General features: G+C 32.0%; 1 protein-coding gene across 1 annotated transcript in view; it reads right to left on the reverse strand.

Annotated features, from left to right (window-relative positions):
- LOC149900464 (uncharacterized) overlaps window positions 1–18,979 on the reverse strand; it is a 47,843-nt gene extending 28,864 nt beyond the window's left edge. Inside the window, exons 1-3 of the mRNA XM_090112611.1 lie at window positions 18,828–18,979; window positions 16,124–16,191; window positions 1,064–1,111 (exon numbers count right to left, since the gene is read on the reverse strand). Coding sequence (XP_089968737.1) covers window positions 1,064–1,111; window positions 16,124–16,160 — 85 coding nt within the window. The 5' untranslated portion in view covers window positions 16,161–16,191; window positions 18,828–18,979. The remainder of the gene's footprint in view (window positions 1–1,063; window positions 1,112–16,123; window positions 16,192–18,827) is intronic.
- Between the last annotated feature and the right edge of the window lie 4,764 nt (window positions 18,980–23,743).

The following is a 23,743-nucleotide window of genomic DNA, read 5'->3' on the forward strand; positions in this document are numbered from 1 at the left end:
ATGTGGGATCCTACATGGCTCCAAAGTCATGAATTCATAATATTATAACCATTTTAATAGGAAATAAGATATAGCGCAAGTAAAAAAGCGTAGTCAATAAAACAAAAATTGGCGAGCTCTGCACGTTACTGGGCAATCATAAACAGCTCGAATGAAATATTGAATCGATCAATTGGATATCGCGTCGAGTTTATGGGACACAAGTGCACATTATTTGGGACCAAGTCGTAACCTTATGTCGCGTTACGATTTTACGACACAGAGCCTTTCATACGAGTAAAGGCTTAGAAAAAAGTTCTTATGTTTCTTGTTATTAACAGGCCGGCAAAGCACCTGTAACACCTCCAATGTTACAAGTATATAAGGGCAGTGGTGACCACTTAACATCAGTTGTCCTACCTGCCCTTTTCAAGCAAAAAAAAATATAATTCCTTAACAAGGTTGAAATATGGCAGGTTAATTAATTATTAACTAGCTGAAACCATATTCGAGGCTATAGTCTATTTGCACACCTCTACCGAATCCGTTGTTTAATTTGCATTAAAGAGCAAACATCTTCATATCCTAACACATTCTTAGACTAATAAATGTTAGTTGAATATTTACCAAATTAAGATAGACGTTATGTTAAATATTAATTCATTTTGTAGTTAGAATAAATAGATATTATTTGACAGATAAGAGAGCTACTTTGCTTTGTAACTTTATAATTTCAGGTTAAATTTTAATCTCCGTTCTGCGTACATGCGACTGCCCTTATGGTGTGAAACAGCCCTTACCGACTTACACTAAAGGTTTTCCACATCACGTAACGTAAGCGAATGGTATACAATAATACGAGCAAATAAAATTTTATCATTAGGTTCACGGGAGACATCTTTTATTAATGAACTAAAGCAAAGATTTTAATATATCTTATGTCAGAGGAATAACTAAACAATTTATTCAACATATTGATAGGACGGCAAGCACACAGCAGTTTAACTTACTTATATAGGATCCGCTTAAATATCACATTAATTTAATACTAAAAATAAAAGACAGCTCATATAAATTAACTTACGTTTATAACGCAGCATGTAACCTCCTTTGATTTGTGTTCCGCCATGTTCTGGAATAAAAAATATCTCATAAAATAAACTGTTATAGAGTCTCTTGAATAAGATTTTGTTCAAAACATGCAGTTTTGTTACCTAACTTTACAGTTATTATAATGAAAACTTTCATAAAGTTTATCCTCATTTACATTTACATTCGCAAAACAAAATTCTACTTAGAGCTTATTGAAATGAAATATACTACCTAATACATATTATGTATTTAGAAATAATTGATAGAAGTTCTGCCTAACACACATGAGTACTCCACTTGCTAGTCAATTTACTATTGTAATGCCACATAATACCAAATAAAGAGATCCCACGGAATCTCCGTTGCTTTCGAACAATTTAACTCTTATACGATTATACTATCTTTATTTTAACAGTAAAACCCAACCAAGTGGAATTCACAATCCATTTATTTATCAACAGAAACAAAACTGCGCTCATTGTGAATACCTTTGCTTTTATGAAATGTAAACGGGGAAATGGCAGTTCCACAAAATTATTTAGACAAAAGACGTGAAAAACCTGTTCATATAATAATATACAGGGTGGAATTTTGTAATTGCACCTGATTGATTAAGTTTGTTTGAGAGATTTCATTCGTATAATTAATTGGCTCTAACGATCGATGCTATAAACGTACAGTGTGAAATTTTTGTGCAATACAGGGTGGTAAGAAAATGTCCCGAATATTTTCGGAATACAGTTTTCTTTAAAAAAATTGAATGCCTTTGAGGAAATAATTCTAACTTTCGTTCGTAAGTTTGAAAAATGTGTGGCGTCACATTAGGGGGGATGGGGTACTAAAAATGTGACAACCTGTGACAAGGAGGGGGGAGGGGTTTAAAAGTTCTAAAATTTGCGTGACGTTATTTATGGGTGGCCCCCCTATTACAAAATTGCACAATTTGTGATATATTATGTCACTATGGAAATCTATCTAAGCTTATATTTTAGTTAGGAATAAATAAATACAAGATAATAATTAATATCACTTAATTAATAAGTACTATTATAGTTTTCAGACATCTCAAGAGAGGTAGGAATAGGGATGATAACCTCTTTATGCGATTATATTCCTTTCAATAACTAATACTGACTTTCGGTCTTATATGGGTACCTGTAATCTACCGGTAATCCGGTATTCAATACAATGCTTAGGATATTATTGATAGGTATATTACCTATTTATTTTATACTTTTCAGGGTATTTTTTACCAAATTATCTTCATCTGAGTAAACAGTGTTATATCAAAAGAACTATGAACATTTTAAGCTAGACTGTTATTTAAAGAACATTTTTAATAATAAGAATATTTGGAATATACCACCACAGGTCGCGTCAGCTTGTTAACCTTCATAAAATATTCAGAAAAATCAGTACGCAAAATATGTTAGGTTACAACAATAAAACGCGTTCATAATGTAGATACTCCGTTATTCCATTCCTAGACATTTTGATGGACAATCACCGAAAAATACACCCTTGTTTGCGGTAAACAGGAAAATTTGATCAGAAAAGTACGAAGCGTACGCTTACGTGAGCAGAATTTGTTATAAAATTATAACTCGAGCGTAAAACACACGAATTCGAGTATAAATGTGTAAAATGGGATAATAAAATTTGTTATTCTGATATTTCTTTATTATTTCTTTTTTTCGTCGTTACTGCGTATTGTTCTCTTGATTTTGTATACTTTTGTGATGTGCTTTGTACGTCTACGCCGTTAGGAGGAGGTTAGTACAAACACAGTTGACAGATATATGTATACGTACATACAAACGATTATGAAATTTGTTTACGTCTAAACTATATAAAGTTTATAATAGGTTCGAGGACTGAAGATATTATCTCTACCTTTCATTAGCTGCTCTATATTTTCTACTAAACTAAACTACTTCAACTGGTGAAATTGAAGGTTCATTCATGTTAAATTTCCGTAGACAACTACTCACAGAAAATATCGTAAAAACAGCCAAACAAAATCCAGCACAGCAATCAAAATAAACCCCAATATCATTTACATATTGATCACAGTTGAGCCCAATTCCAAATTAGATGAGACATTATTTATACAATAAACATTTTATGAGTGCAATAAAGTTTAAAACAGTCGGATTTATTGAGAGCTTTCAGATTTCATGAACGTTTATGGATAGGATTAACCCAGATACTTTCCGTTACAAGTTCGTTAATTTATCGATTGTATTATCTTGGTCTGAAAAGTGTCGTAAAGGACTTTAATTACAACCATTGTTGCGACGAAGCCTTTCGAATATCAATTACGTTAACTAAACGAGAATTTCGATCTCGCCGGGACTTTTACTTGCGCGCTTCATTTTTCGTAAGTAATTGATGTAATTAAAATTGCTATTGTTTATGGTGATTCATTATTGAGATTCAAACATTTGGTGACGTTTGATTATGATATAGAATGATATAAAAATAAATTGATATGAAGTAAGAATTCCCCGGAAATATAAAAAAAATCTAAAAAGTATTCTTATTCTTTTACAACTGCGAAATTTGTCACCTAATTGTAGATCATGTAAAGATAGAATACTCTACATATTTAGTTTCCTCTAAAAAAGGGTGATGTCGTAATTTAAATGTATAATTTATTAACTTAGAATCTCAAAAACCTTCCAGTTAAGCTGTTTGAGAATCATCCTCACTATTCGGAGATAGAAAAATGATACAAGAACAAAGCCCGGTATTCGTATATTATTTACCTTCATTACTACAACGTAAGCGCGCCACTATGTCAAAGTAGTTAAATATTATATGCGAGTAGCGAGCGACAATTCTGTGGCCATCTTGCTAATTTGATTTCACGAATTTTATATGCACGTGCCACAATGCTCTTATACTGTGAAAGGGAATCCATTGTAACCGACCAAGGAAGGAGCTAATTGAATAATTTTACACGCGACACGGCTTCTTGTTCACTATATTATTAAGTTTCCTACAGTATTATCTATACTTTATAGTATTATTTATGGTTTTATATTATCTGTTTTTTTCCTATATACGTCGATATAGGAGTGTGAAGATTAGTTTGCTGGTCACAATGAATTCTTTAATTCGTTCATACATTTTATATTCGATGTGTTACTTTTACGTTGTAGTACATATTTTTATTAATGGTAGTAAAAAAAAGTTGAATTATTAAACTTGATGAGCGATATATTTAGCACACAGCTTATTAAAGGTGCTTTTGGCAAAGAATCGCTCTTGAATCGATCAGATTTCACGCAAAAAGAGACAATTGAAAAGATATCTCATGTGCCATAAGACACACACAAGATAAGACAAAGCTGCCACTCATCAACAAAAAAATTGAATTGAATGACTCCTTTTTTCCGCAGTAAAAAATATAATTCTCTGTCGAGACATTGTCATAAGTAATACAGTTTTTTTATATATTATGTACTCAATATACCTGGCGTACCTGAGAAAACATACAACAAACAAACAAACAAAAAGATCATTTCGTCGCTTAGGCCTCGTTAAAAACAGTTTTCAGTTTGAGTTTGAGTACAGGGTTGAAGAGAGCAGTTTAACTACAAAGACTATTGATGTATTGTTTACTAGCTGTGCTTTTAGCCCATCAAAATTCAGCAAATAACGTGCAGTGGTAAAACCGTAAATATGTAACAGAAAATCACACAGACTTTCACATTAAATCATTAATACCGGAGTTTTTTTTCAGCACCGCCGCAAGGCGAGATACCTACTTGCCCCCCCAATACAATAGTAATATTATGTGTAACATACATAGCAACGAGAGTAAATCGCAAATCGAATAAATTATAATTATTAACTTTACATAATGTAATGATAAAACACACATATACAAACATAAACGCCAAATTAGTGGAAATCACTTCACTCTATGCAATCAATCAGCCAATTTCTATTTGCATAAATTAAACCTACTGGATTACACAATAATCGGATCAAAAGTTTTTCCTACAAAGTCAATAATTCAACTAAAGAGCTTTATTTCAGCGCTATCGTATCCGAGATCAAGAGCGGCCGTAATTTATAAAAAAAACTGCAAGGCAGGTGGCGTCTCAGACGCTTCGGCTTGATATTACTTTTATGCTAATATCTGTTGACTCGAAAGAAGATGAGCCATCGAACGGGGCTGAACTGAAAAGCTTTCAAATTGCCTTTTAATAGATTGTATTTATAAGTTTTAGAAGTGCGAATATACTCAAAATATAGGTATTAGTGTTTTAATACCTTATTCAACATTTCGAATCCGTGAACCGTGGCTGAGAATAATTTAGAAGTTTGAATTTTAAAATTGACAGATCTGTAAAATGTTTGCACAGTAAAGTGTGATGTGAACAAATTGAAAATGTTTTTCAATCTCAATAAATATTACGAACATAATGTTTGAGAACTGTTAACGCATGCGAATCGTGTCTGTTATTTCGTTGCAATAATTACTCACAAGCCTCGAGCTTTGCCCCAGTTACATCAGTATTTTATGAAGTTCTCTATAATAGATATGTTATTCTAAATAATAAATCTAGTAGCAATTTCATTAGATTTCCCAATTATATTTCAAACGTCCACAAAATAAAAATAAAAGCAAGTATATTCCACGTTTCCAAAAGTATAGTACGAGGGAGTACGAGTCAAATCTCTTTTAAAACGATGTGAAATCTGTATTTGTATTTTAATCATAATTAGGTGTTCTACCGTTTGGGTAAAAAGGCGTTTTATACATTATAATTTACAGTAAGTAATTCCATTTAATTAGACCGTACATCTGTAGTAAACTGAAATTGTTTACTGCTATAGAATTCTCTACGAGACGTGAAGATAATGCCTTTCACCGCAGTACAACTGCACTTTGCTGTTGACCTGAAGCATCCATGTCATGGCGGCTCTTAATGCAGTTTAGTTTTGACGCGAGTCATCTTGTGATTTTATTTAAAAGTCACTGATTAAAATTCGTCCGAACTTGACCCGTTTCTTTCCCCTAGAAAGCCAGCCCAATTATTTCACAAACGCGAATATTACGAAATAGTTTTTATACGGCTTAGTTCTGTCCGGCATTTTGCGCGGATTTCACGACGGCTATTGTTTGATGTTTATTATTTAAAACAAAAACAAACAATGTCTGCTAACAGCGGCCGTAGTATTGTTTTGGCAGCAAATGGAATTGTCGAATTTAATTTGTTTAATTTTTAAATTATATGGATTAGCTTTAATTTTTCTGTTTTTTCATGTAAGGGTGAATTTTATTAAGTTTTAATTAGAAACACAGTAAGACACACACATAACTACGTATACCTATAGCTTACGAGGGAATCTTGTAAATAACGTAAAAGTTAATATTATAAAAATAGCATTATATTTCTTACGTTTGATATGGACTACATCTTGATTCATATTTGGCCAAAGTGGATAGGCAAACTTTTTCAAAGTCAATAACATTACTGGCATCAGCGATTTCTTATTTAAACTCTTAGGTACTTATTACTCATAACATTAAAATGTTCCTTTTACCTTGATACATTTCTTTTATTACTTTAATGGTTCCTCTAGGGAATGTTGTAGTTTTGGTTAACGGTGTAATTTAAAGTTTTTAGTGTCTTGCCCTTCAGGGCAAAATATAAATCATACTGATGTAAAATTACAAAGAGTAGCTTTGACAAGATACTTAAAAGAAGCATCATAAATTTCGATACAACATTAATATTATAATGCCCAGCTATCAAAGTAATAAAAAATACAATATATAACGATCTCAAAATGGAAATTAGCGAAGATAGGCCCTTCAAAAAAGATTGAACATTACCCATGTTACCCGGCACTCTGTAGGTAGGTAACGATTGCCCTAAACCATTTTCCGTCCCTTACAATTTCATATCGACGGAAAATGATGGATACTGTGTGCTCTGAAGAGATTTTCGATAAAGGTGCCTCTCCATACTCGTTACCTCGATCCTTCAAAGCCTTTCATTGTAATCGCTTTTCATACTGTTTTATGCGTTTCTCGTTAAATATTCGAACATATTCAGTGACTTGAGTAATTTATAAATGAAATTATATTCTGTCTTTGTTTTTGCGACTGCGTCTGCATAATTTTGTTCGAGTTTGTAGCTGTCGCCGCACACTACATGCAGTACCTCAAGTACACTTCATATGGTAATTTATTTAAAAACTTCAGTTGGAGCTGTTATGTTGACGTGATATGAAATAGGTACTTTTCATATACATAATTCCGTTCAGATATTGGATTATAAAATGGTATAAATTACTTACGGTCTACACTCTTTTTATGATTACATAGTAAGATTGTACAGATATTATCGAAGAGACTTTCATCATGAAGTTTAAGTTGAATTCTCATTTATGTTAACAGAAAAAAATATTAATCATCTCTAATAAAATAACAAGAAATCCAATTGTAATTTACCCATTCTTTTTAATAGATCATCGTGAAAATAGTAACTATAAGCATGACCTAAAACCCAAAAAGAACTTACTGAATCGAAACAAAATATTAAGATGTCAAAGATAAAATGTCAAGCTTCACAACCTTTCTAAAATCATATAAAACGATGCCAAATTTAACAGAATAGAATATTAAAAATAATTGTGTCACAAACAAACACTATTCGTGAAAGAACATTGTGTAATTCACGACAACAATATTTTTTTACGAATATTTGAACATTGTGTTTCAAATTACCGAAACCTTGAGAATATTCAAGATAGTAGACGAAATAATATGTATACGTAACAACAGTTAATAAAACTATGATGTAATAATGGTACAGTTATATGAAGCTGTAATTCCTCCTTAAAACATAAATTTATATGGCAACTGATCCAAAAAACAACGGCGAAAAATTCTAAGCGAAGTTTCAGATTGTTTCCAAAAAGCTTTTGTCTCAGAGCCGTCGGGGAACTTCACGAACTTCGAGTACCTTTCTGCAAACCTACGGAGAGTGCATTCGTATTTCGACCCAGATAGCTGACACGAAAAATCTATTACGGTCCTTTAAAATTTAGTCTAACGTGGTCTAACTGTGGCAGAGTGCGGCGGCAGGTTCTTAGGGAATTCGAACTTGCTATTTACGTATAATATGTTTCCTATTTTAAAATTTATCTCCTAGCAGCATTAATTTGTTCAATTTATTATTAAATTTAAATCTGCGGTTTTTGCTCATAATATTGATAGACATTGATGATTGAAATATGAAATTTATTTTAACAACGACTAATAAGTATCGATATGCTCCGCCATTTCAGAACCGTAACCACAGATTGGAACTACTTAATTGCTCTATTTAATTAGGGTACTTAAATAATGTAACATGAAATCTGGCAGTGTTTTGTTTCATAATATCAAATAACAATGGAAATTCAATGTTAAATTGGTTTAATTTATTGATAGATGTATAAAGTAATTTTCATCATGCATTTATAATAATAAAAGGCTGTGGACAGATATTTTCATTAAGCTAATTATGGATATATTATAATTATTTCTCTTATCAGTAATTAATTCCCAAAATTTGCATAAAATCGTAAACGAAAAAATGTTCAAATGAAAAAGACCTTTAAAACTAAGTCCATTAATATCGCATCGCCGATTCCATTCCAGGCCCTTTGTGATATTCTTTATCCTTTCGGCAATTTATACTGATAAAGAGTCGTCGGCTCCGGCTGGTGCGACGGCGTCGTGACGCTACCATAATCTTATTATAACGACAGTTCTGTCGAACTTTCCGAAAACACTCAGTAGACAGAACAATTTTCATGCGATACGTCACATAAATCTATTCTGTTATGTATTTATTTCAGCCTGCGCAAATAAGTCGTAAGGCTTCTTTCTGATAACTTATTCCAGTGTTATCTTGCAAAACAATTTGATATAAATATTAAAACGTTTTGCAGTTTTTAATTTACAATTTTACTTTAAATGGCGGTAGTTAAATGTAATGTGTATAATGTAGGTCTGTTTATTTTTTGTAAGTCAAGCGAAAACCGTTTTTCCTTCGCGCTGCGTCCAAAGAGGTCCCAACGGAAGACGAGCGCCGGTTGTTCGAAACTCAACGCTGAGTTGCGCCCGTTTTGAAATAATTTTTATTTTTTTGTTTTATTTCTCCGTTTAATTTTTTCATGTATTCATTTGTGTGTTCTTAATTGTTCATTGTTAAAGTGTTTATTTATGTGACTGTTCTAGGTATATCTGTTGATATAAAATCCACCCGATAAAAATTAAATGATTCAATTCGAAGCGATTTCAATACCAACATCCTTTACAAAATAGACGCCGAATAAACCTAGCGATATTCTGAGAAATCCCTGTTTATGTAAAGCTATGAAATCGAAGTCAATTTTGTGCAGGTTTCCGGGACCTAGTTTGCACGCACTATGGTCCTGCCTTGAATAAGACCTCATTAACCAGGAAATCAGAATAAGAATATTGTTACAGATATATAAATTTATCTACGGTCTTTGCAGACACTGCTAAATTTTAAATTCACAATTCCTTTATATTTTAAGAGAACAGTTTATATCTTTACAATTTTTAAATTTGTAACACCATTAAATATAATATTATAAAATAGGAATTTAAATGAATAAGTAAGTACCTTATTTAGTGAATTATTTAGTAACTAGCTTCGCACAAGATTTGCAGATATTTTAATTGTTAAAATAATCTATCTGTTCTTAGACCTCTGTTTGGGCCGCAGAGCTAAGTAGCTGGGCATAGTTAAATAATTAATTAACATGCAATATTTTAATCTATATCTATACTAATATTATAAAGAGGAAAGATTACCAAGTAAATAATATAGCTATCTATACCTAACCTAACGTAAATATGATAGATAGGTCAAATATTATTTTAGTCTAGCCAGACTCGGCCTTTTCGTAATGAAATATCTGATCCTATTTGGAAGGATTTTCGCCAAAAAAATACTCCTCCATACATATGAACTATATGAGCAACAAATCCAACATTGGTTTTCCAAATAACTATTTCTATATAGGTCCGACGCCCAAAATATTCGGAGTGTTCAAAGCCCGTTCAATAAACTTCCTCATTCATTGCTCTTACGACTAGCGTCTTGGCGGGAGTAACTGAGTTGAGCCAGCGATGGTGTGGAGACAGGCGAAGATGTCGACTTCAGGAGTCGGTTGAGACACCCCATATCGATCGGCTTCAGTTTTATGAATGGCCACCGCCCGCACCCCGCGCCCCTCGCACACCTTCCCCTGATATCATTTGCTACACAGCTGATTGGATGTTTAGTTTCATAGCACTTCGTTTAAAGTGGCTAGATACTATTACTAATGCTCATGGAGGTTTCACTAACGTTTCATGCTCAGCTTCGTGTGAATGATATGGCAATTTAAAATGAACTACTTTTAAGTGTAATAGCAGTGCGTATGTTTATTTTTAAGTTGCTTATTTTTAAATATTAAATAAACTTTTCTCGTAATGTTGCGATGTAAAGTGAAATGCCTTGCTATTTAATCCTCCTTAATTTTATCAAATACAGCTTGTTTCAACAAAAAAGTCCCAAAATTCCACCTGATTTTCGCATACACCTTCAAATATTCCGTCAACTTGGTAAAATTTTCCCTAGAACACACAAATTCATAAAAAGTTATTACCTCGCATGTCCTCACGAGTGCTAAAAACCGCTATTAAACCCACTCCGGTGGCCCTCTGAGGGAACTTCATAACTGTACAGGGTTAGCATTCATGATTAAATAACTTTTAATACGGACAAAAATTATTGAAACGACGACAAAAAACAGGAATGGCAGTTTTGTATTTTTTTATTATCATTTGAATTTGGAAATTATTGCTCAAACATTTTACCCAATTGATTCAAATATTATATTAGTTAAGACAGAACTGTTAATTTATCTTTCAGCCTGTTTGTTACGTTTTCACGGCTGATAAAATACAGTATCATTTTGCTTCGTTAGTTCAACTGGAACAGTGCATAACGCTGGTATAATTGAAATTAGAGAGCACTAAAGTCTAACATAGTTTTACGCAAAGGTTGTCAATTGGAAATTGGAAAATACATATATGTACATCTTATATATAAAAATGAATCGCAAAATGTGTTGGTAAGCGCATAACTCGAGAACGGCTGAACCGATTTCGATAATTCTTTTTTTATTATATTCCTTGAAGTACGAGGATGGTTCTTATGTAGATAAAACGTAAACATGTACCACGGGCGAAGCCGGGGCGGACCGCTAGTATACTATAAATTGCTTTTTTATGTCATAGTCGGAAAAGGAGATGGTTGGTCTCCTGATGGTACCTAAGCGCTACCACCGCCTATTACCACTTGCAGACGCTTCAATTAACACTTAACATAAAAGGTTTATTTTCTTCTTCATTCCTTATTGTTTTATATAACACTCATATAGATTTATAAGCTCGTTCTATAGTTATTAGATCAATAATGTTTGTAAGATATCGGACTTTCAAAAGCGTCAGTCCATAGTATACCTAAAGGCCCATTCAGTAAGTTCTTCAAAGCTTACTTGATACAGGCCTACTACATATACAAAACACACATGGAAAAGGTCTGTTTCACATGAGATTTATACAGGGGTGTTACAAACTATTCAGTTAATTTTTGATTAACCATTTTTTAAAGGCGATGTTATCATAATAAATAGTAAATACTCCTTAAGAAATAATATGAATACAATAACCTTTATAATAATATTTTTGGTTTCTCAAGGAATGACATAAGTCGGAATGTTGGCAACCCTAAAGAGAGTCGAGTAACTCCTGGGTTGTGTCTCTTTTCATTATAATGTAGGGTCGAATGTGATATTCGAACAAACTTATATTCAAGGGTCAACAGGGCTATAACAAATGCTAAATAATTAGAGACCAATAATAGTGAATCGGATAAATGATATTTCATACTAAAGTCTTATTATTAAGACCAAGTCTAAATATTATATTTATTTGAATCAAATAATTTGAAATTCATTAATTATACATAAATTATACAAAGAAAATGTATACATATAATATGTACATTCATGTGTATTTTGGACGCCCTCTGCCCCACAGGAAATTAAGTCAGTCATGTGTATTTTGCCAGATATTAAAAAAAAATCACTTCTTAAAACTATTTAAAAATCCAGCTTAGAGACTATTATGTATAACCATTATGTAAATTATACAAAATTATTAAACTCGCCTCGCTGATATAATTACAAAAATTGCTATATTGAAAAAAGCTAGTCATGTTATGTTGGTAACGCAATCGGGCAAATTGGGTGAATCCGTAAAAGTGTGGTTCAGTAGATATTACTTTATGTTATACTATTATTATATTTCAGAAAGATGCCTTGTATCTGACATCTTTGTTCATAATATAGAATAAATAGGTATAACTTGTATAACATAGATAGGTATTTGGATTGATTTTACTTACTTATGTAATAATGTCTTATATAAGTGGACGGGTGGGGTATCTATTTAAAAAATTTCCTAAATGGTAGATACACTAAAACTTTTGAAATGTAACTACATAGGTAATATTCAAACTACGCTAAATAGTAGGTAGGTATTAATTAATTAAGGGTTAAATAACTGGACCAGTTAGCAGCAATCTTTTAATCATCCCCTTTTTATCAAAGCGGCCCAACTTTACAAAATCCTTTGTTTTAGCCACGGATGACTTATTCTCTAACAACTTTTCTAATAAATAAGATTGGAATTAACACTAATTGCTTTTGAGAACAGATGTCGATCGTAAGCGTCGTTTATTGAATTCAGGCAATAAACAGCACAAATCGGATATTTTGTCGATAAACAACATCGATTGTTCTCATACGAATAATATACTTATTTCATATTTCTGTATGGTACTTTAATCTCACTTAAATAAAGAGATAAACTACATTATATATATTATATAATATTCACTTCCATCATTTTCGAGAGATTCAAAGCCAACATACACAAGCACTGAGTGGATAGGTATATCCATTTTGTACTGTATAGTTAATTTTAATCATTTTATTGTTATAATAACTGTATTTATATGTTAATTGTACAAATAAATGTGTTTTCTTTCTTTCTTTCTTTACATACGTAATTTTATCTTACAGGTAGGTACTTATCGACGACCGACGACTTTTTGGGAAATATGTAACTATTAGCCTTAATTTGGATTACTACTTTGGCTACATGCGTAGTATATTATTATTAGTCTGTGGTTCTACTAAAGGAAGTGAAAAATGTTCTCAAAATTCGTAAATTGAGTTCAAAATAAACAAATTATGTGAATTTATTGTGTACACACTACACGTAATATACTTTGGTACATCTTTTAAGAATAGATACCATATATAATGATTGTCTCTTTGTGGACGTGAAGGTACTAACCTACATATGAGCCAGAAATTAATTTCCGATCAATTTCCTTTATTAGCAAGATCGGTTTTCTGTGCGCTACTAAATTACAATTTTTGTGTTTCTACCACAAATGAAATAAAGTACAATCAACCACAACCTATATCATAATTTTTCATTTTAAACATTTAGAGAATTATTATATTAAGAAATTAACGAATTATTAATTGTTAAGAAACATAGATTCATAATCATCCTCATCGTCTATTTGGAGCATCAAAGAGATAGTATAATGCTCAAATCTTAACTGAACCTCGAAGCACCTTAACTCCCTAATCCGGGGGGATAAAAGGGAATTGAAAAACTACAAGTAGTGAAAAAGCCAAAAGGTATTACGCTTTCGGCTTTCCGAAGCACCATAAATATTCCTGCTGATTAAATTATCATATATGCATTATAATAAACACATAAATTTATAAAATATTTCAAATATTCTATTTTTCGTATCATACACGTGACACGATAAAATGCTTTGTATAGCAATTAGTGTTGGTATTTCGGTTTGATTTTAGCTAACTTGAAAAAAAAACATGGGTTAATTTGATGTAATATTTCGATTGAAACAATATTCATGTATGATAAAATTCGCTTAAAGAAGTTTTAAATAAATACCTATGAACATTTTCGTATGATTACACAATTTCTGCAAAACGTTTATGCGCAATTTTATTTGCCTTATTTACTGACTAAATTTTCCGATGGTCATTTGATCAAAATATCAAACAGATTTTTAAAAACGTATAACACATCAAAAGGAAAGTACTGGAAAAGGATACGGGCCTCAAGCCCTTATTTTGCTTCATTTAGCTTGATAATAACGCGGATTTTAAAATTTTATTTTATTAATCCGGGAAACATTAATACGTGTTACATAGATATCGCAATGTTTTTCATTATATAAATGTTGTACTGGCTGTTATTCGCGAATTGGTATTGTCAGTAGGTAGAGATTTATGTATGTCTCTATTATTATTCCTCAAATCACATAATTCTAATAATATTGTAATTTGAAGCATTCAATATTCAATTAACGAGTACGTAGAAAGTTCTATCACAGGTTCTATGCACCATACAATCCGCAAGTTGCGAGTCTAACTTTCCGAATTAAACTTGATAATATGAGTTGTGTATTGTTAGTTCTGTTTGGTAGCACAGATAACAACGACTCGAGTCGTATCAAGTATCTTATAAGAAAAACTAGCGGCCCGCCCCGGCTTCGCCCGTGGTACATATGAAAAATAGATGTTGGCCGATTCTCAGACTTACCCGATATGCACAGAAAATTTCATGAGAATCGGTCCACCCGTTTCGGAGGAGTATGCAGACTAACATTGTGACACGAGAATTTTATATATAAGATATTATGGAAAATATTAAATATTATTAAATATTAAATACTATTAAATATTAATAGCTGAGGCTACTCATAAAAGAAGAAAACTCGGGTTTAAATGATCATTTGTAACTCGCTTGGCTCGACGGATTTTCATGACAACCTTTTCCAGTTTCTGCATTGCGTTTTTATTTCATATAATAGGATAAACGACAAGTCTTAATTTTGGCAAATTTCACGAAAATTATGAATGAAATTTATGATACAGAAGAGAGGCATAATTAGGCGTATAATAAATTGCTGATAATAATTTAAAAGCAGAAGACCCGAAGGTAATATAAACTATTCCGTAACAGCCTGAGACAGATAGCTGAAGATTTCCATACATCAAATTCTATAATCTATAGGCATTTAGAAGTTATTCTGGAATAAACAAGGAATAAAGGGACTTTAAACAACGCGCTCTTGATTTGTTATGTCAACAAAGCATATTCGTCAAAGGCGATTTCTATAACTGTGAACTTTATTGTCGACCTGTTTATTATTTCATGAGTATTTTTATACAATTCCACATGGATATTTTCAGCCTCGATAACGCCGGAGGGCCCTTAAGAGCCGCTTCATGATTTCACGGCTAAACATCAGCGCATATTCTCCCCGTCATATTGTCAAGGCTACAAAGGTCAAGAACAATGGCTTGTAAAATGAAAAAGAACTTTGAATCAGTGCAATGTTTTATTTTTTTATATACACGATGAATAAACGTTAATTATAAGATTTGTTTCTGTTATAAATTCATATTAAGATCCCTCGCAATCTCGAATTTCACTGAAAATAGAGGCCGAGGGATAACTGAATGCCCAGCACAGTTCGATATTGTCACGTTCTGTCAGCAACAGCTGTGACGTATCCTTTTGTTACTCATATTATTTGTACCACTTTTGGTTTACATTGTTATTTCAATGTAAATAATAAAATTGAATTTGACATAAATTCTCTACCATGATTCTGAACTTTCTAGTTCTACATTATAAGTTGGAAAGTAAAGAGTTACGGTCTCATCGGTTGAGTCCCGGACTACGGGTGTAATAGTGATTATAAGTAGGTACATGCCTCTCAGTGTTTTTCGCGTATTTTTCAGCATAAAAGTTTAACTTGATATAATTCTCATAATCTGAAATCAAGTTAATATTTGAAAGGTCTATATTATATTCTAATTGTACAAATGTACCACTTACCGTGTTCATCTTTGTATCGGCGACATAAGGAAAACATTATGATCTTTGCTCCGTACAGTTACCAGCCTCTGAAACAAAATTAGAATATTTTAATCTTCTAATTTTAAACGCGCTTATCTCAGGAACTACTGGTCCGATTTGAAAAATTCTTTCAGTGATAGATTTATCGAGATACGCTAAGATCAACAGGAGCGGAGCCATGCGTGTGAAACCGCGGAGCGCAGCTAGTTATTAATAAAACTCTTAATAAAAAATACCTATATTTTACACTTTAATATCGAATTATTCACAAGTCTCTTATCATATGCGAAATATTAATAAAAATATTCAACTATCCGACTCTGTATCCGTTTCATAACTGAAAATTTACAACAGTAATCGCCCTTATTTCCTTTGCACAAGAACAATAAAGTGTCTGTAAAAATGTAAGTCACGACTCACAGCACACCCATTTGTAGTGGCCATGATCTAAATTTTCCCGCTGTCAATCATTGTTTTGAATACAAGTTTTCCATGTCAAAAGTCAGCTTCAATTCCGCTACTATTTATTTTCCCTGCAGGGTAACTGGGACGATAACTGCGTGCTACGAAATTGCTACGGACTCACTTAAAAATACAATGGAAATAATATATGCAAATCGTTCTGGGGACTCTCTCCTATTGTATCGGAGATTTCAGGGGATTCATTTTAATAGCGGGTAGTTTTTTGTTTTAAGATTATAATTGGATTCTTACGGTAGCAAAGGGCTGAATACTTAATTCTGAGGTAATAAGTGGAATCTTACGTGGTTTTAGATATGAATCATGTTTTATGTTATAACTAGCTGCTCCGCGCGGTTTCACCCCCGTGGCTCCTCTCCTGTTGGTCGTAGCGTGATTGTATATAGCCTATAGCCTTCCTTGATAAATGAGCTATCTAACACCGAAAGAATTTTTCAAATCGGACCAGTAGTTCCCGAGATTGGCGCGTTCAAACAAACAAACAAACAAACAAACTCTTCAGCTTTATAATATTAGTATAGATTACTTGATGACTATCTTTGATACCCTTGAACAAGATTAGATATACAATAATATACCGTGATGAATTACGGAACAGTTTTGTTTTATTGACAAAAAGTAGCTTTAGCTTTATAAAGTTTTTCAAAGTTTTTCAAAATCTCTATTTATTCTAAATCTCACCAAGATCAGTTTCAGTAGATTAAGCATGAAAACGTAACAAAGAGATAGACTTTCGTATAATACTTAAACCTTAGTAGGGATAGAAAAATTATATTATCTGCGTCGTATAAATAGAAAAGTTAAAAAGAGTTTCTAGACTACAGTACATTCACAGACATTCTACGACTGTCTAAAAGAAACAACACAAAATTGTTCATTTCTTTTGTGTGAGAATATTTTACTCCGATAAATTACATTGTCTGGACTTATTGTAAGCATCTATTTAACATGTGTTCTACAATTTATCGCTTGCGTATAATATTCTATTACATCGTTAAATCTGCAACTTGGTGTTATAATGTTCTGATCAAATTTCGGTTGCGGCGATCAATCTCAACGAGGTTAACTTATATTGGGCATTTTGTTGTGCCTATATTAGCAATTGTAAGTTCTTTTTTAAATACATTTAGCAATTATTGTTTAGTAATCCATGTAAGTACGTGTCTTCCAATTAAGAGATAAAGAATTTCAGTACTAAGTTGGTACAGCAATTTCAGTCGATACTTATTTATGACCACATTTTAGCGTTACATAAAATACATGATGCGTATAGAGAAACGAGCTGATAATAGCATAAGTAAGTACCTAAACCTTAAATTTTCCTCATTTCAAGCCACTTACTAGTCAATTTACAGTACTTATAAAGTTACGTTATTTAATGTAAGTATCTACGTAAGTATTTTGTAATTTTTTGTTTTTTTTTTTTGTGCTGTACGATGACTTGTTATAAATTATAAATTAGTGTGCTTATTTACTAGGCTGATAAATTGAAAATATGTAATATAATATAAAAATTAAACAGAAACTAAGTACCTAGTAACCTTATCGATTACAATATTTAATTGGTTCTAAAATTGGTGACCAATTTAGACTTTAAGTCAGAAGTTTTATAATTTTTTTTTCTTATAACTACATACTATCTAGGTAATACTTGATATCTTTTTTAATAATTGTATTACACAGACAAATAAATTCAGCTTTAAATATTTAAATATTCACGAAATTTTTAATAAAATTTTTAGTTCTGTCATTTTCAATTTTTTTTTCTATAAAATACTTATACTTTAAAATATGCTAGGTTAAATATATTTAAGGATTATGTTAATTTATGAACACTTACTGAAATAACTATTTTAATATATAAAACAAAAATACTGTTTTGTATTCGAAAAATATAAATGAAAATAATGACAATTATTAAAACTAAATTAGCTATGTGTACCTATATTAAGATCACATAAATTACATTTGTTTATATTAATTATAACTATCAGTTATTATATTATTCAAATTTATAAAAAAAGTGGAAGTCATTAAACTGAAAAAAAATATCAGAATTAATAAATAAATATTTATAATCTTCATATTATTCCTCAGTATTAAAATAAATAAAATTAATTTCGCAAACATTCTAGAGTCAAAATGTAAGTACCGAAATATTTTTGCGCCTAGTTGAAAGTCTTACTAACATCTAGTTACGAACCGGTGATTGGCCTAGAGTCTTCGCCTGGCTGTTTCGTAAAAACCCATATTGTTACACTAAAGTCTTATAGGCAGTTTGGTAGTAGTGCACACAGTCACAACACTACAAGTGAAAGTTCACATGTGGAGAGTGGAAGGTTGAGACGTGTGCATCACGCGAGAGCTAGGGACCGACTGGGACGAGCGGCGCTTTCCGAAGACGTCCCGAGTTTTCAGGACCTGTAATAAACCAGTTCATATAGGAGTCCATGAAATATGCAACACTTATACGATATCGTATTGGATGCACTCGATGCGCGAGAATTCGATAACGGTGTATAGCTTTTCACACTTTTGGTAAGTAGGTATATAAAAATGTTTTATCTTTATTTTGTAGAGTAGTTTTTTGTTTAAATTTGTTTGGATTTAGATTATAATGATTTAAATAGTATTAGATTAATGTTAATGTGCTGCTTATTATTTATTTCATTTTCTATGTAGTTTTGCTGATACTACATTTTATAGTTCTTATAATTTAAGGTGTCATTGTTTATAACTACCGCTCTACGACAGTTTTTTGTAATACTGTGACTCTACTCTATAAGGGATAAATATTGTGTTCTATTTTTCTATAACGTCGTTGTGTGCCTACAGTTTCAACATAAATTTTCAATTACAGTATGAACTCGTTTAAACAATTAATATGAAATGAAAACAAACTCTTTAGTTTTTTATATAGATTATTTGCTACTGTAAGGATGTAGAGCAGAGCAGGTACTACGATAAATTCAAGGAAGTTCAAACAATTTATTGAACAATATTATATCTTACATCTCATTTCCTCGAATTTACTTGTTTTCTACACATTTCCATCTGTTATTTTGTTAAATACGAGATATGAAAGTATATCATTTTGCGTTTAATATAATACACAAATATCGAGTTGAATAATATAATATCAATGTTAATAGAACGAAGTTTACTTGATTGATCACGAAACAACTTACTATTATAACAAAAACAGCCGTAAAAACATCATTCATCAATTTACATATTATGTTTATGCGATAGTTATGGCATGTCGATAATATATATTTCATAATTAAGTCAGAAATGCTTTTAGGGTTCAATAGTACAAAAAGCAACTTTCGTAATTCTGAGTTTCCACAAGGTCAAGGAAAATACACTTTATCGCCTGACGCCTTCAACTATCTAAAAAAATATATTTAAGTTCCCTGATAAATCTTAAAAGTGAAATTGTGGAAATCGTTTTAGAAAATAAACTATAAATTTATGAGAAACTAAACAATTTATTTAACTTTATGTGAAATTGCTTAGCATCAAACATGCCGGCTTGCAAGTTGCAACCAAAGCAAGGAAAGCCTTTACACAAAGGCTATAGAAACTCAGTATTTATAAGTAGGTACATACTATGCAACAAAATATTCTTTTGTTATTTAATACATACTAATATTATAAATGCGAAAGTAACTCTGTCTGTCTGTCTGTTACTCAATCACTCCTAAACTACTGAACCTATTTGCATGAAATTTGGTACGGAGATATTTTGATACCCGAGAAAGGACATAGGCTACCTTTTATTGCGAAATATGTACCACGGGCGAAGCCGGGGCGGACCACTAGTATTTAATAAACTGTTTTGCTTCATCGTCAGTTTAGAAGTGACATTTCAATTACGATAATTTTTTATTCATATATTGACAAAAGGCCAACAAATCCACGTGCAAAATGGACATAACATACACGTGATAATAACAAAAACTCGTTAACTCTCCGCCACTTGAACTGGCAGCCAGTTATTGCAGGCACTCCACTGTTTAAAAGCAAATCCAATAAGACAAGCACTTCAACCATTACTCTCCGAGATCACAAACGGTGATCACAACATCGTATTCTTTGAATGTATTTATCTTTTCAGACATCCATTGGCGCTTTTCCAACGTGAAATGCTTTTTCGATTCTCGTTTTTCGCGAAATGTATTGTAAATAACAGATAAGCTCGATTTGTGAATGGTTTAATGAGTCAGTGAGGGCGGGGCCTCCTTCGGCGGGTGACCGGGGTGTGCTTTGACCGCGTGACCCGGTCACAACGTGACCCGGTTACCGTGCCGGGTATGCACCGCCCGGGTATCCACCACTTGCATCGCCGGATTGATTTCCTTCGTCTCAAGAGAACCAATTATCAGGGAATCCTTTCAAAAAATATCATATAACTTTTGCCGCAGTATATTCTACAATTGAACTTAAAAAATATATGACTAGGTATGCTTATGACACTACAGATTGAATTATACATTTGTTTTTATTATATTATTTATTAAACTGAAATACAATAACTAAAAATGACATACATAGCAACAATCAATACACGTTACATAAAATATTATAATTTTAAAAATATTATTCAGATTTTACTCGACAATATGCTATCAAGAGTGAGACTCTCGAAACCATTAGTGTTTTTTTCAGATGCACTTCGTCGCTGTAGATCTTTTTCAAATTCAGAGTATTCATCAAAAGCGTCTACAAATAAGTCTGGAATGCAATGCATTCCCTTTATAACGAATTTCAGTATCCGTCTCATACTTAACAATTCTTTCTTGAGCTTCCTCACCAAGTTTGACTTTGAATCCAATAAGGCCTTCAGTTTTTCTTTCTCTAATTGCAAAAGCAGATTCTTTGTTTGTCTTTTCAATTCTCTTTGATTAGCGGCTTCTAATTGTTTTTTTACTTCGCACAAAACTATGTTGAAACATTTCCTCGTCTCCTCTAAATTAGTGTTTGCTTTATGTAACTCATTCTTTAGAATTTCTATCTCTGCGTAAAGTTCGCCGGCCTTAGCATTACTTGTAGTATTTTCTGGCATGGAACACTTTTTATTTTTATTAGCCACTTGTTTAACAATAACTTCAACTGCAGTGGTCTTATTTCTAAACACCTCTCGGGTTATATTAATATCATCAGAGTGTCGATAGTCACTGGAAGGATGACACATTAAAGGAAACATTTCTTCAGATATGGAGGCTCTCGGTTTTAAATTATTCATCGTAGCAAAGCTTAATCCAACATTACCTTATAAACAAATGTCTGATTAAAAACTAAACACAATTTTTATTTGACTTTTCTCTAAACTATGGTTATTGTCACGTATTGTATTATGTCCTGTCAATGAATAACAGAAAAGAAGTTTTATATGATAGCAGAGTAGGAAAAAGCCACTGTATTTACACTTAAAAGTGGGTACAATCGTGGTACCTACTATTGTAAATACAAAGAAATAAACACTAGCTGCACAAATTGTTTAATATTTCTGAAGACTTATAAAATACGTCATTTCTAGCTTTAGAATTTCGTTTTCAATGTTTAGACACTTAAATATCAAAACGTAAACAAGTGCAACTATCAACACGTACAATAAAATTTAATCGCATTCATTAAGGTTATCTATTAAACATCCTTTATTAAAATAGCGTATAACAAAACTAAATTGAACCAAACAAAACGCAATGTTCTAACGCGACAAAGCGCTGTTTCAAATAGCTACAATGAAATGGCATCTAATTTGTCTCGCAGTTCTCTAGAAAAACAGTTGTTAAATGTAAGGCTGCGTCTGAAACTTGTAGATAGTGGAGGCAGAGCGTTTCCGGTCAGAGAGATGCCAGCGAGGCGTGTGATTACACCGCTGCTGGGTAAATAGCCTTGTATATACGCTGTGAGAGAGAAGAATTAATAGCTCAATTGTATACATTTCAAATACGAACCACTTTTAAATCGAATCTACGAGGGTAATATTTTTTAAAAGAAGTTAAAGCAACTGTAAGTAACTGTTGGGTTGGTAGATATTAATTATAAACTGTGAGTAAAATTGAGTAAATGTAATAAAATTTTCAGTTCAAAATATTACTTTGGAACCATTATTCTTTGTAACAGCCAATCTATCCAGAAAAGTGATAAAATTGTTAACTTGTAAGAGCAATTTGGAGTTTCATTTCGTATAAACTGTCGGAGAAATTTTTGCGCTATTTGTCATTTTTGTAGTCAGTTCGTCCGATTCGATATTTTGAGTTTTTCTCGATAAAAAGACACATAATATAATCACATCTGGAGATTACGCTGGAGCATTTGTAGCAATATATATAATATGTAATCTATACATACAGAGTACAGAAAGAAGTTTAAGACATGTTTTTAAAATTATATTCTAATAATATTAAAGATTCAGCAGAATACCTGTATACATATAATTTTATAAAAATATTCCCATATCACTCAAGGCAAATGTTAAATCATAAATGGCACTCCAAGGCGTCTAAGAAGTAGGTATTTCCCAAAAGAAAATTTAAAAAATTTCGTTCATTCGTAATGCTATAGGTAATATCTACGTAAAATCTCATATCTACCAAATCAACCGTTTGAACTCGAAAATGACCCAATTCCTCTTGGATTTCACCTCACCTAACTATTTGGTCCGTCGAATTTAAAAGAGAAAACATTGGGATCAAATAGATCGAATCGTTGGAGGGTTAATCAAATACCTCTTAGCGCGGGTTAACGGGATTATACTCCGTTTATTGCATTTTAACTATATTACTAATCACGTAGGTTCCTGGTATTAATTAACCTGATTGAATTCGTACTTAGGAAATGAGACGTACATTTCCTATAACATTTTGCTCTAACGAATTATCCGAAGCTTCTAATGCGTTGTTGTGTCATACGTAACAAGCTACTTTTGAAGTTTTGCAAGATTATTATTTAATGCTGTTATTACACAACAAAATAAAAGAATTAATTATCTACCTAGTTACGTCCCTAATCTATTAGACAAGTGAATTCTGCAACTTTTTGAAGAATTTCGGTTTGTAAGGAACAAGAACAATCTTTATTGTTCGTGTTTCACCTCTACAAAACATACCT

The sequence above is a fragment of the Colias eurytheme genome, chromosome 18 (genome assembly GCF_061535395.1).
Source record: "Colias eurytheme isolate Ceu_HAF_F1 chromosome 18, ilColEury1 Martin Lab GWU primary, whole genome shotgun sequence".
Taxonomy (NCBI): Eukaryota; Metazoa; Arthropoda; class Insecta; order Lepidoptera; family Pieridae; genus Colias; species Colias eurytheme.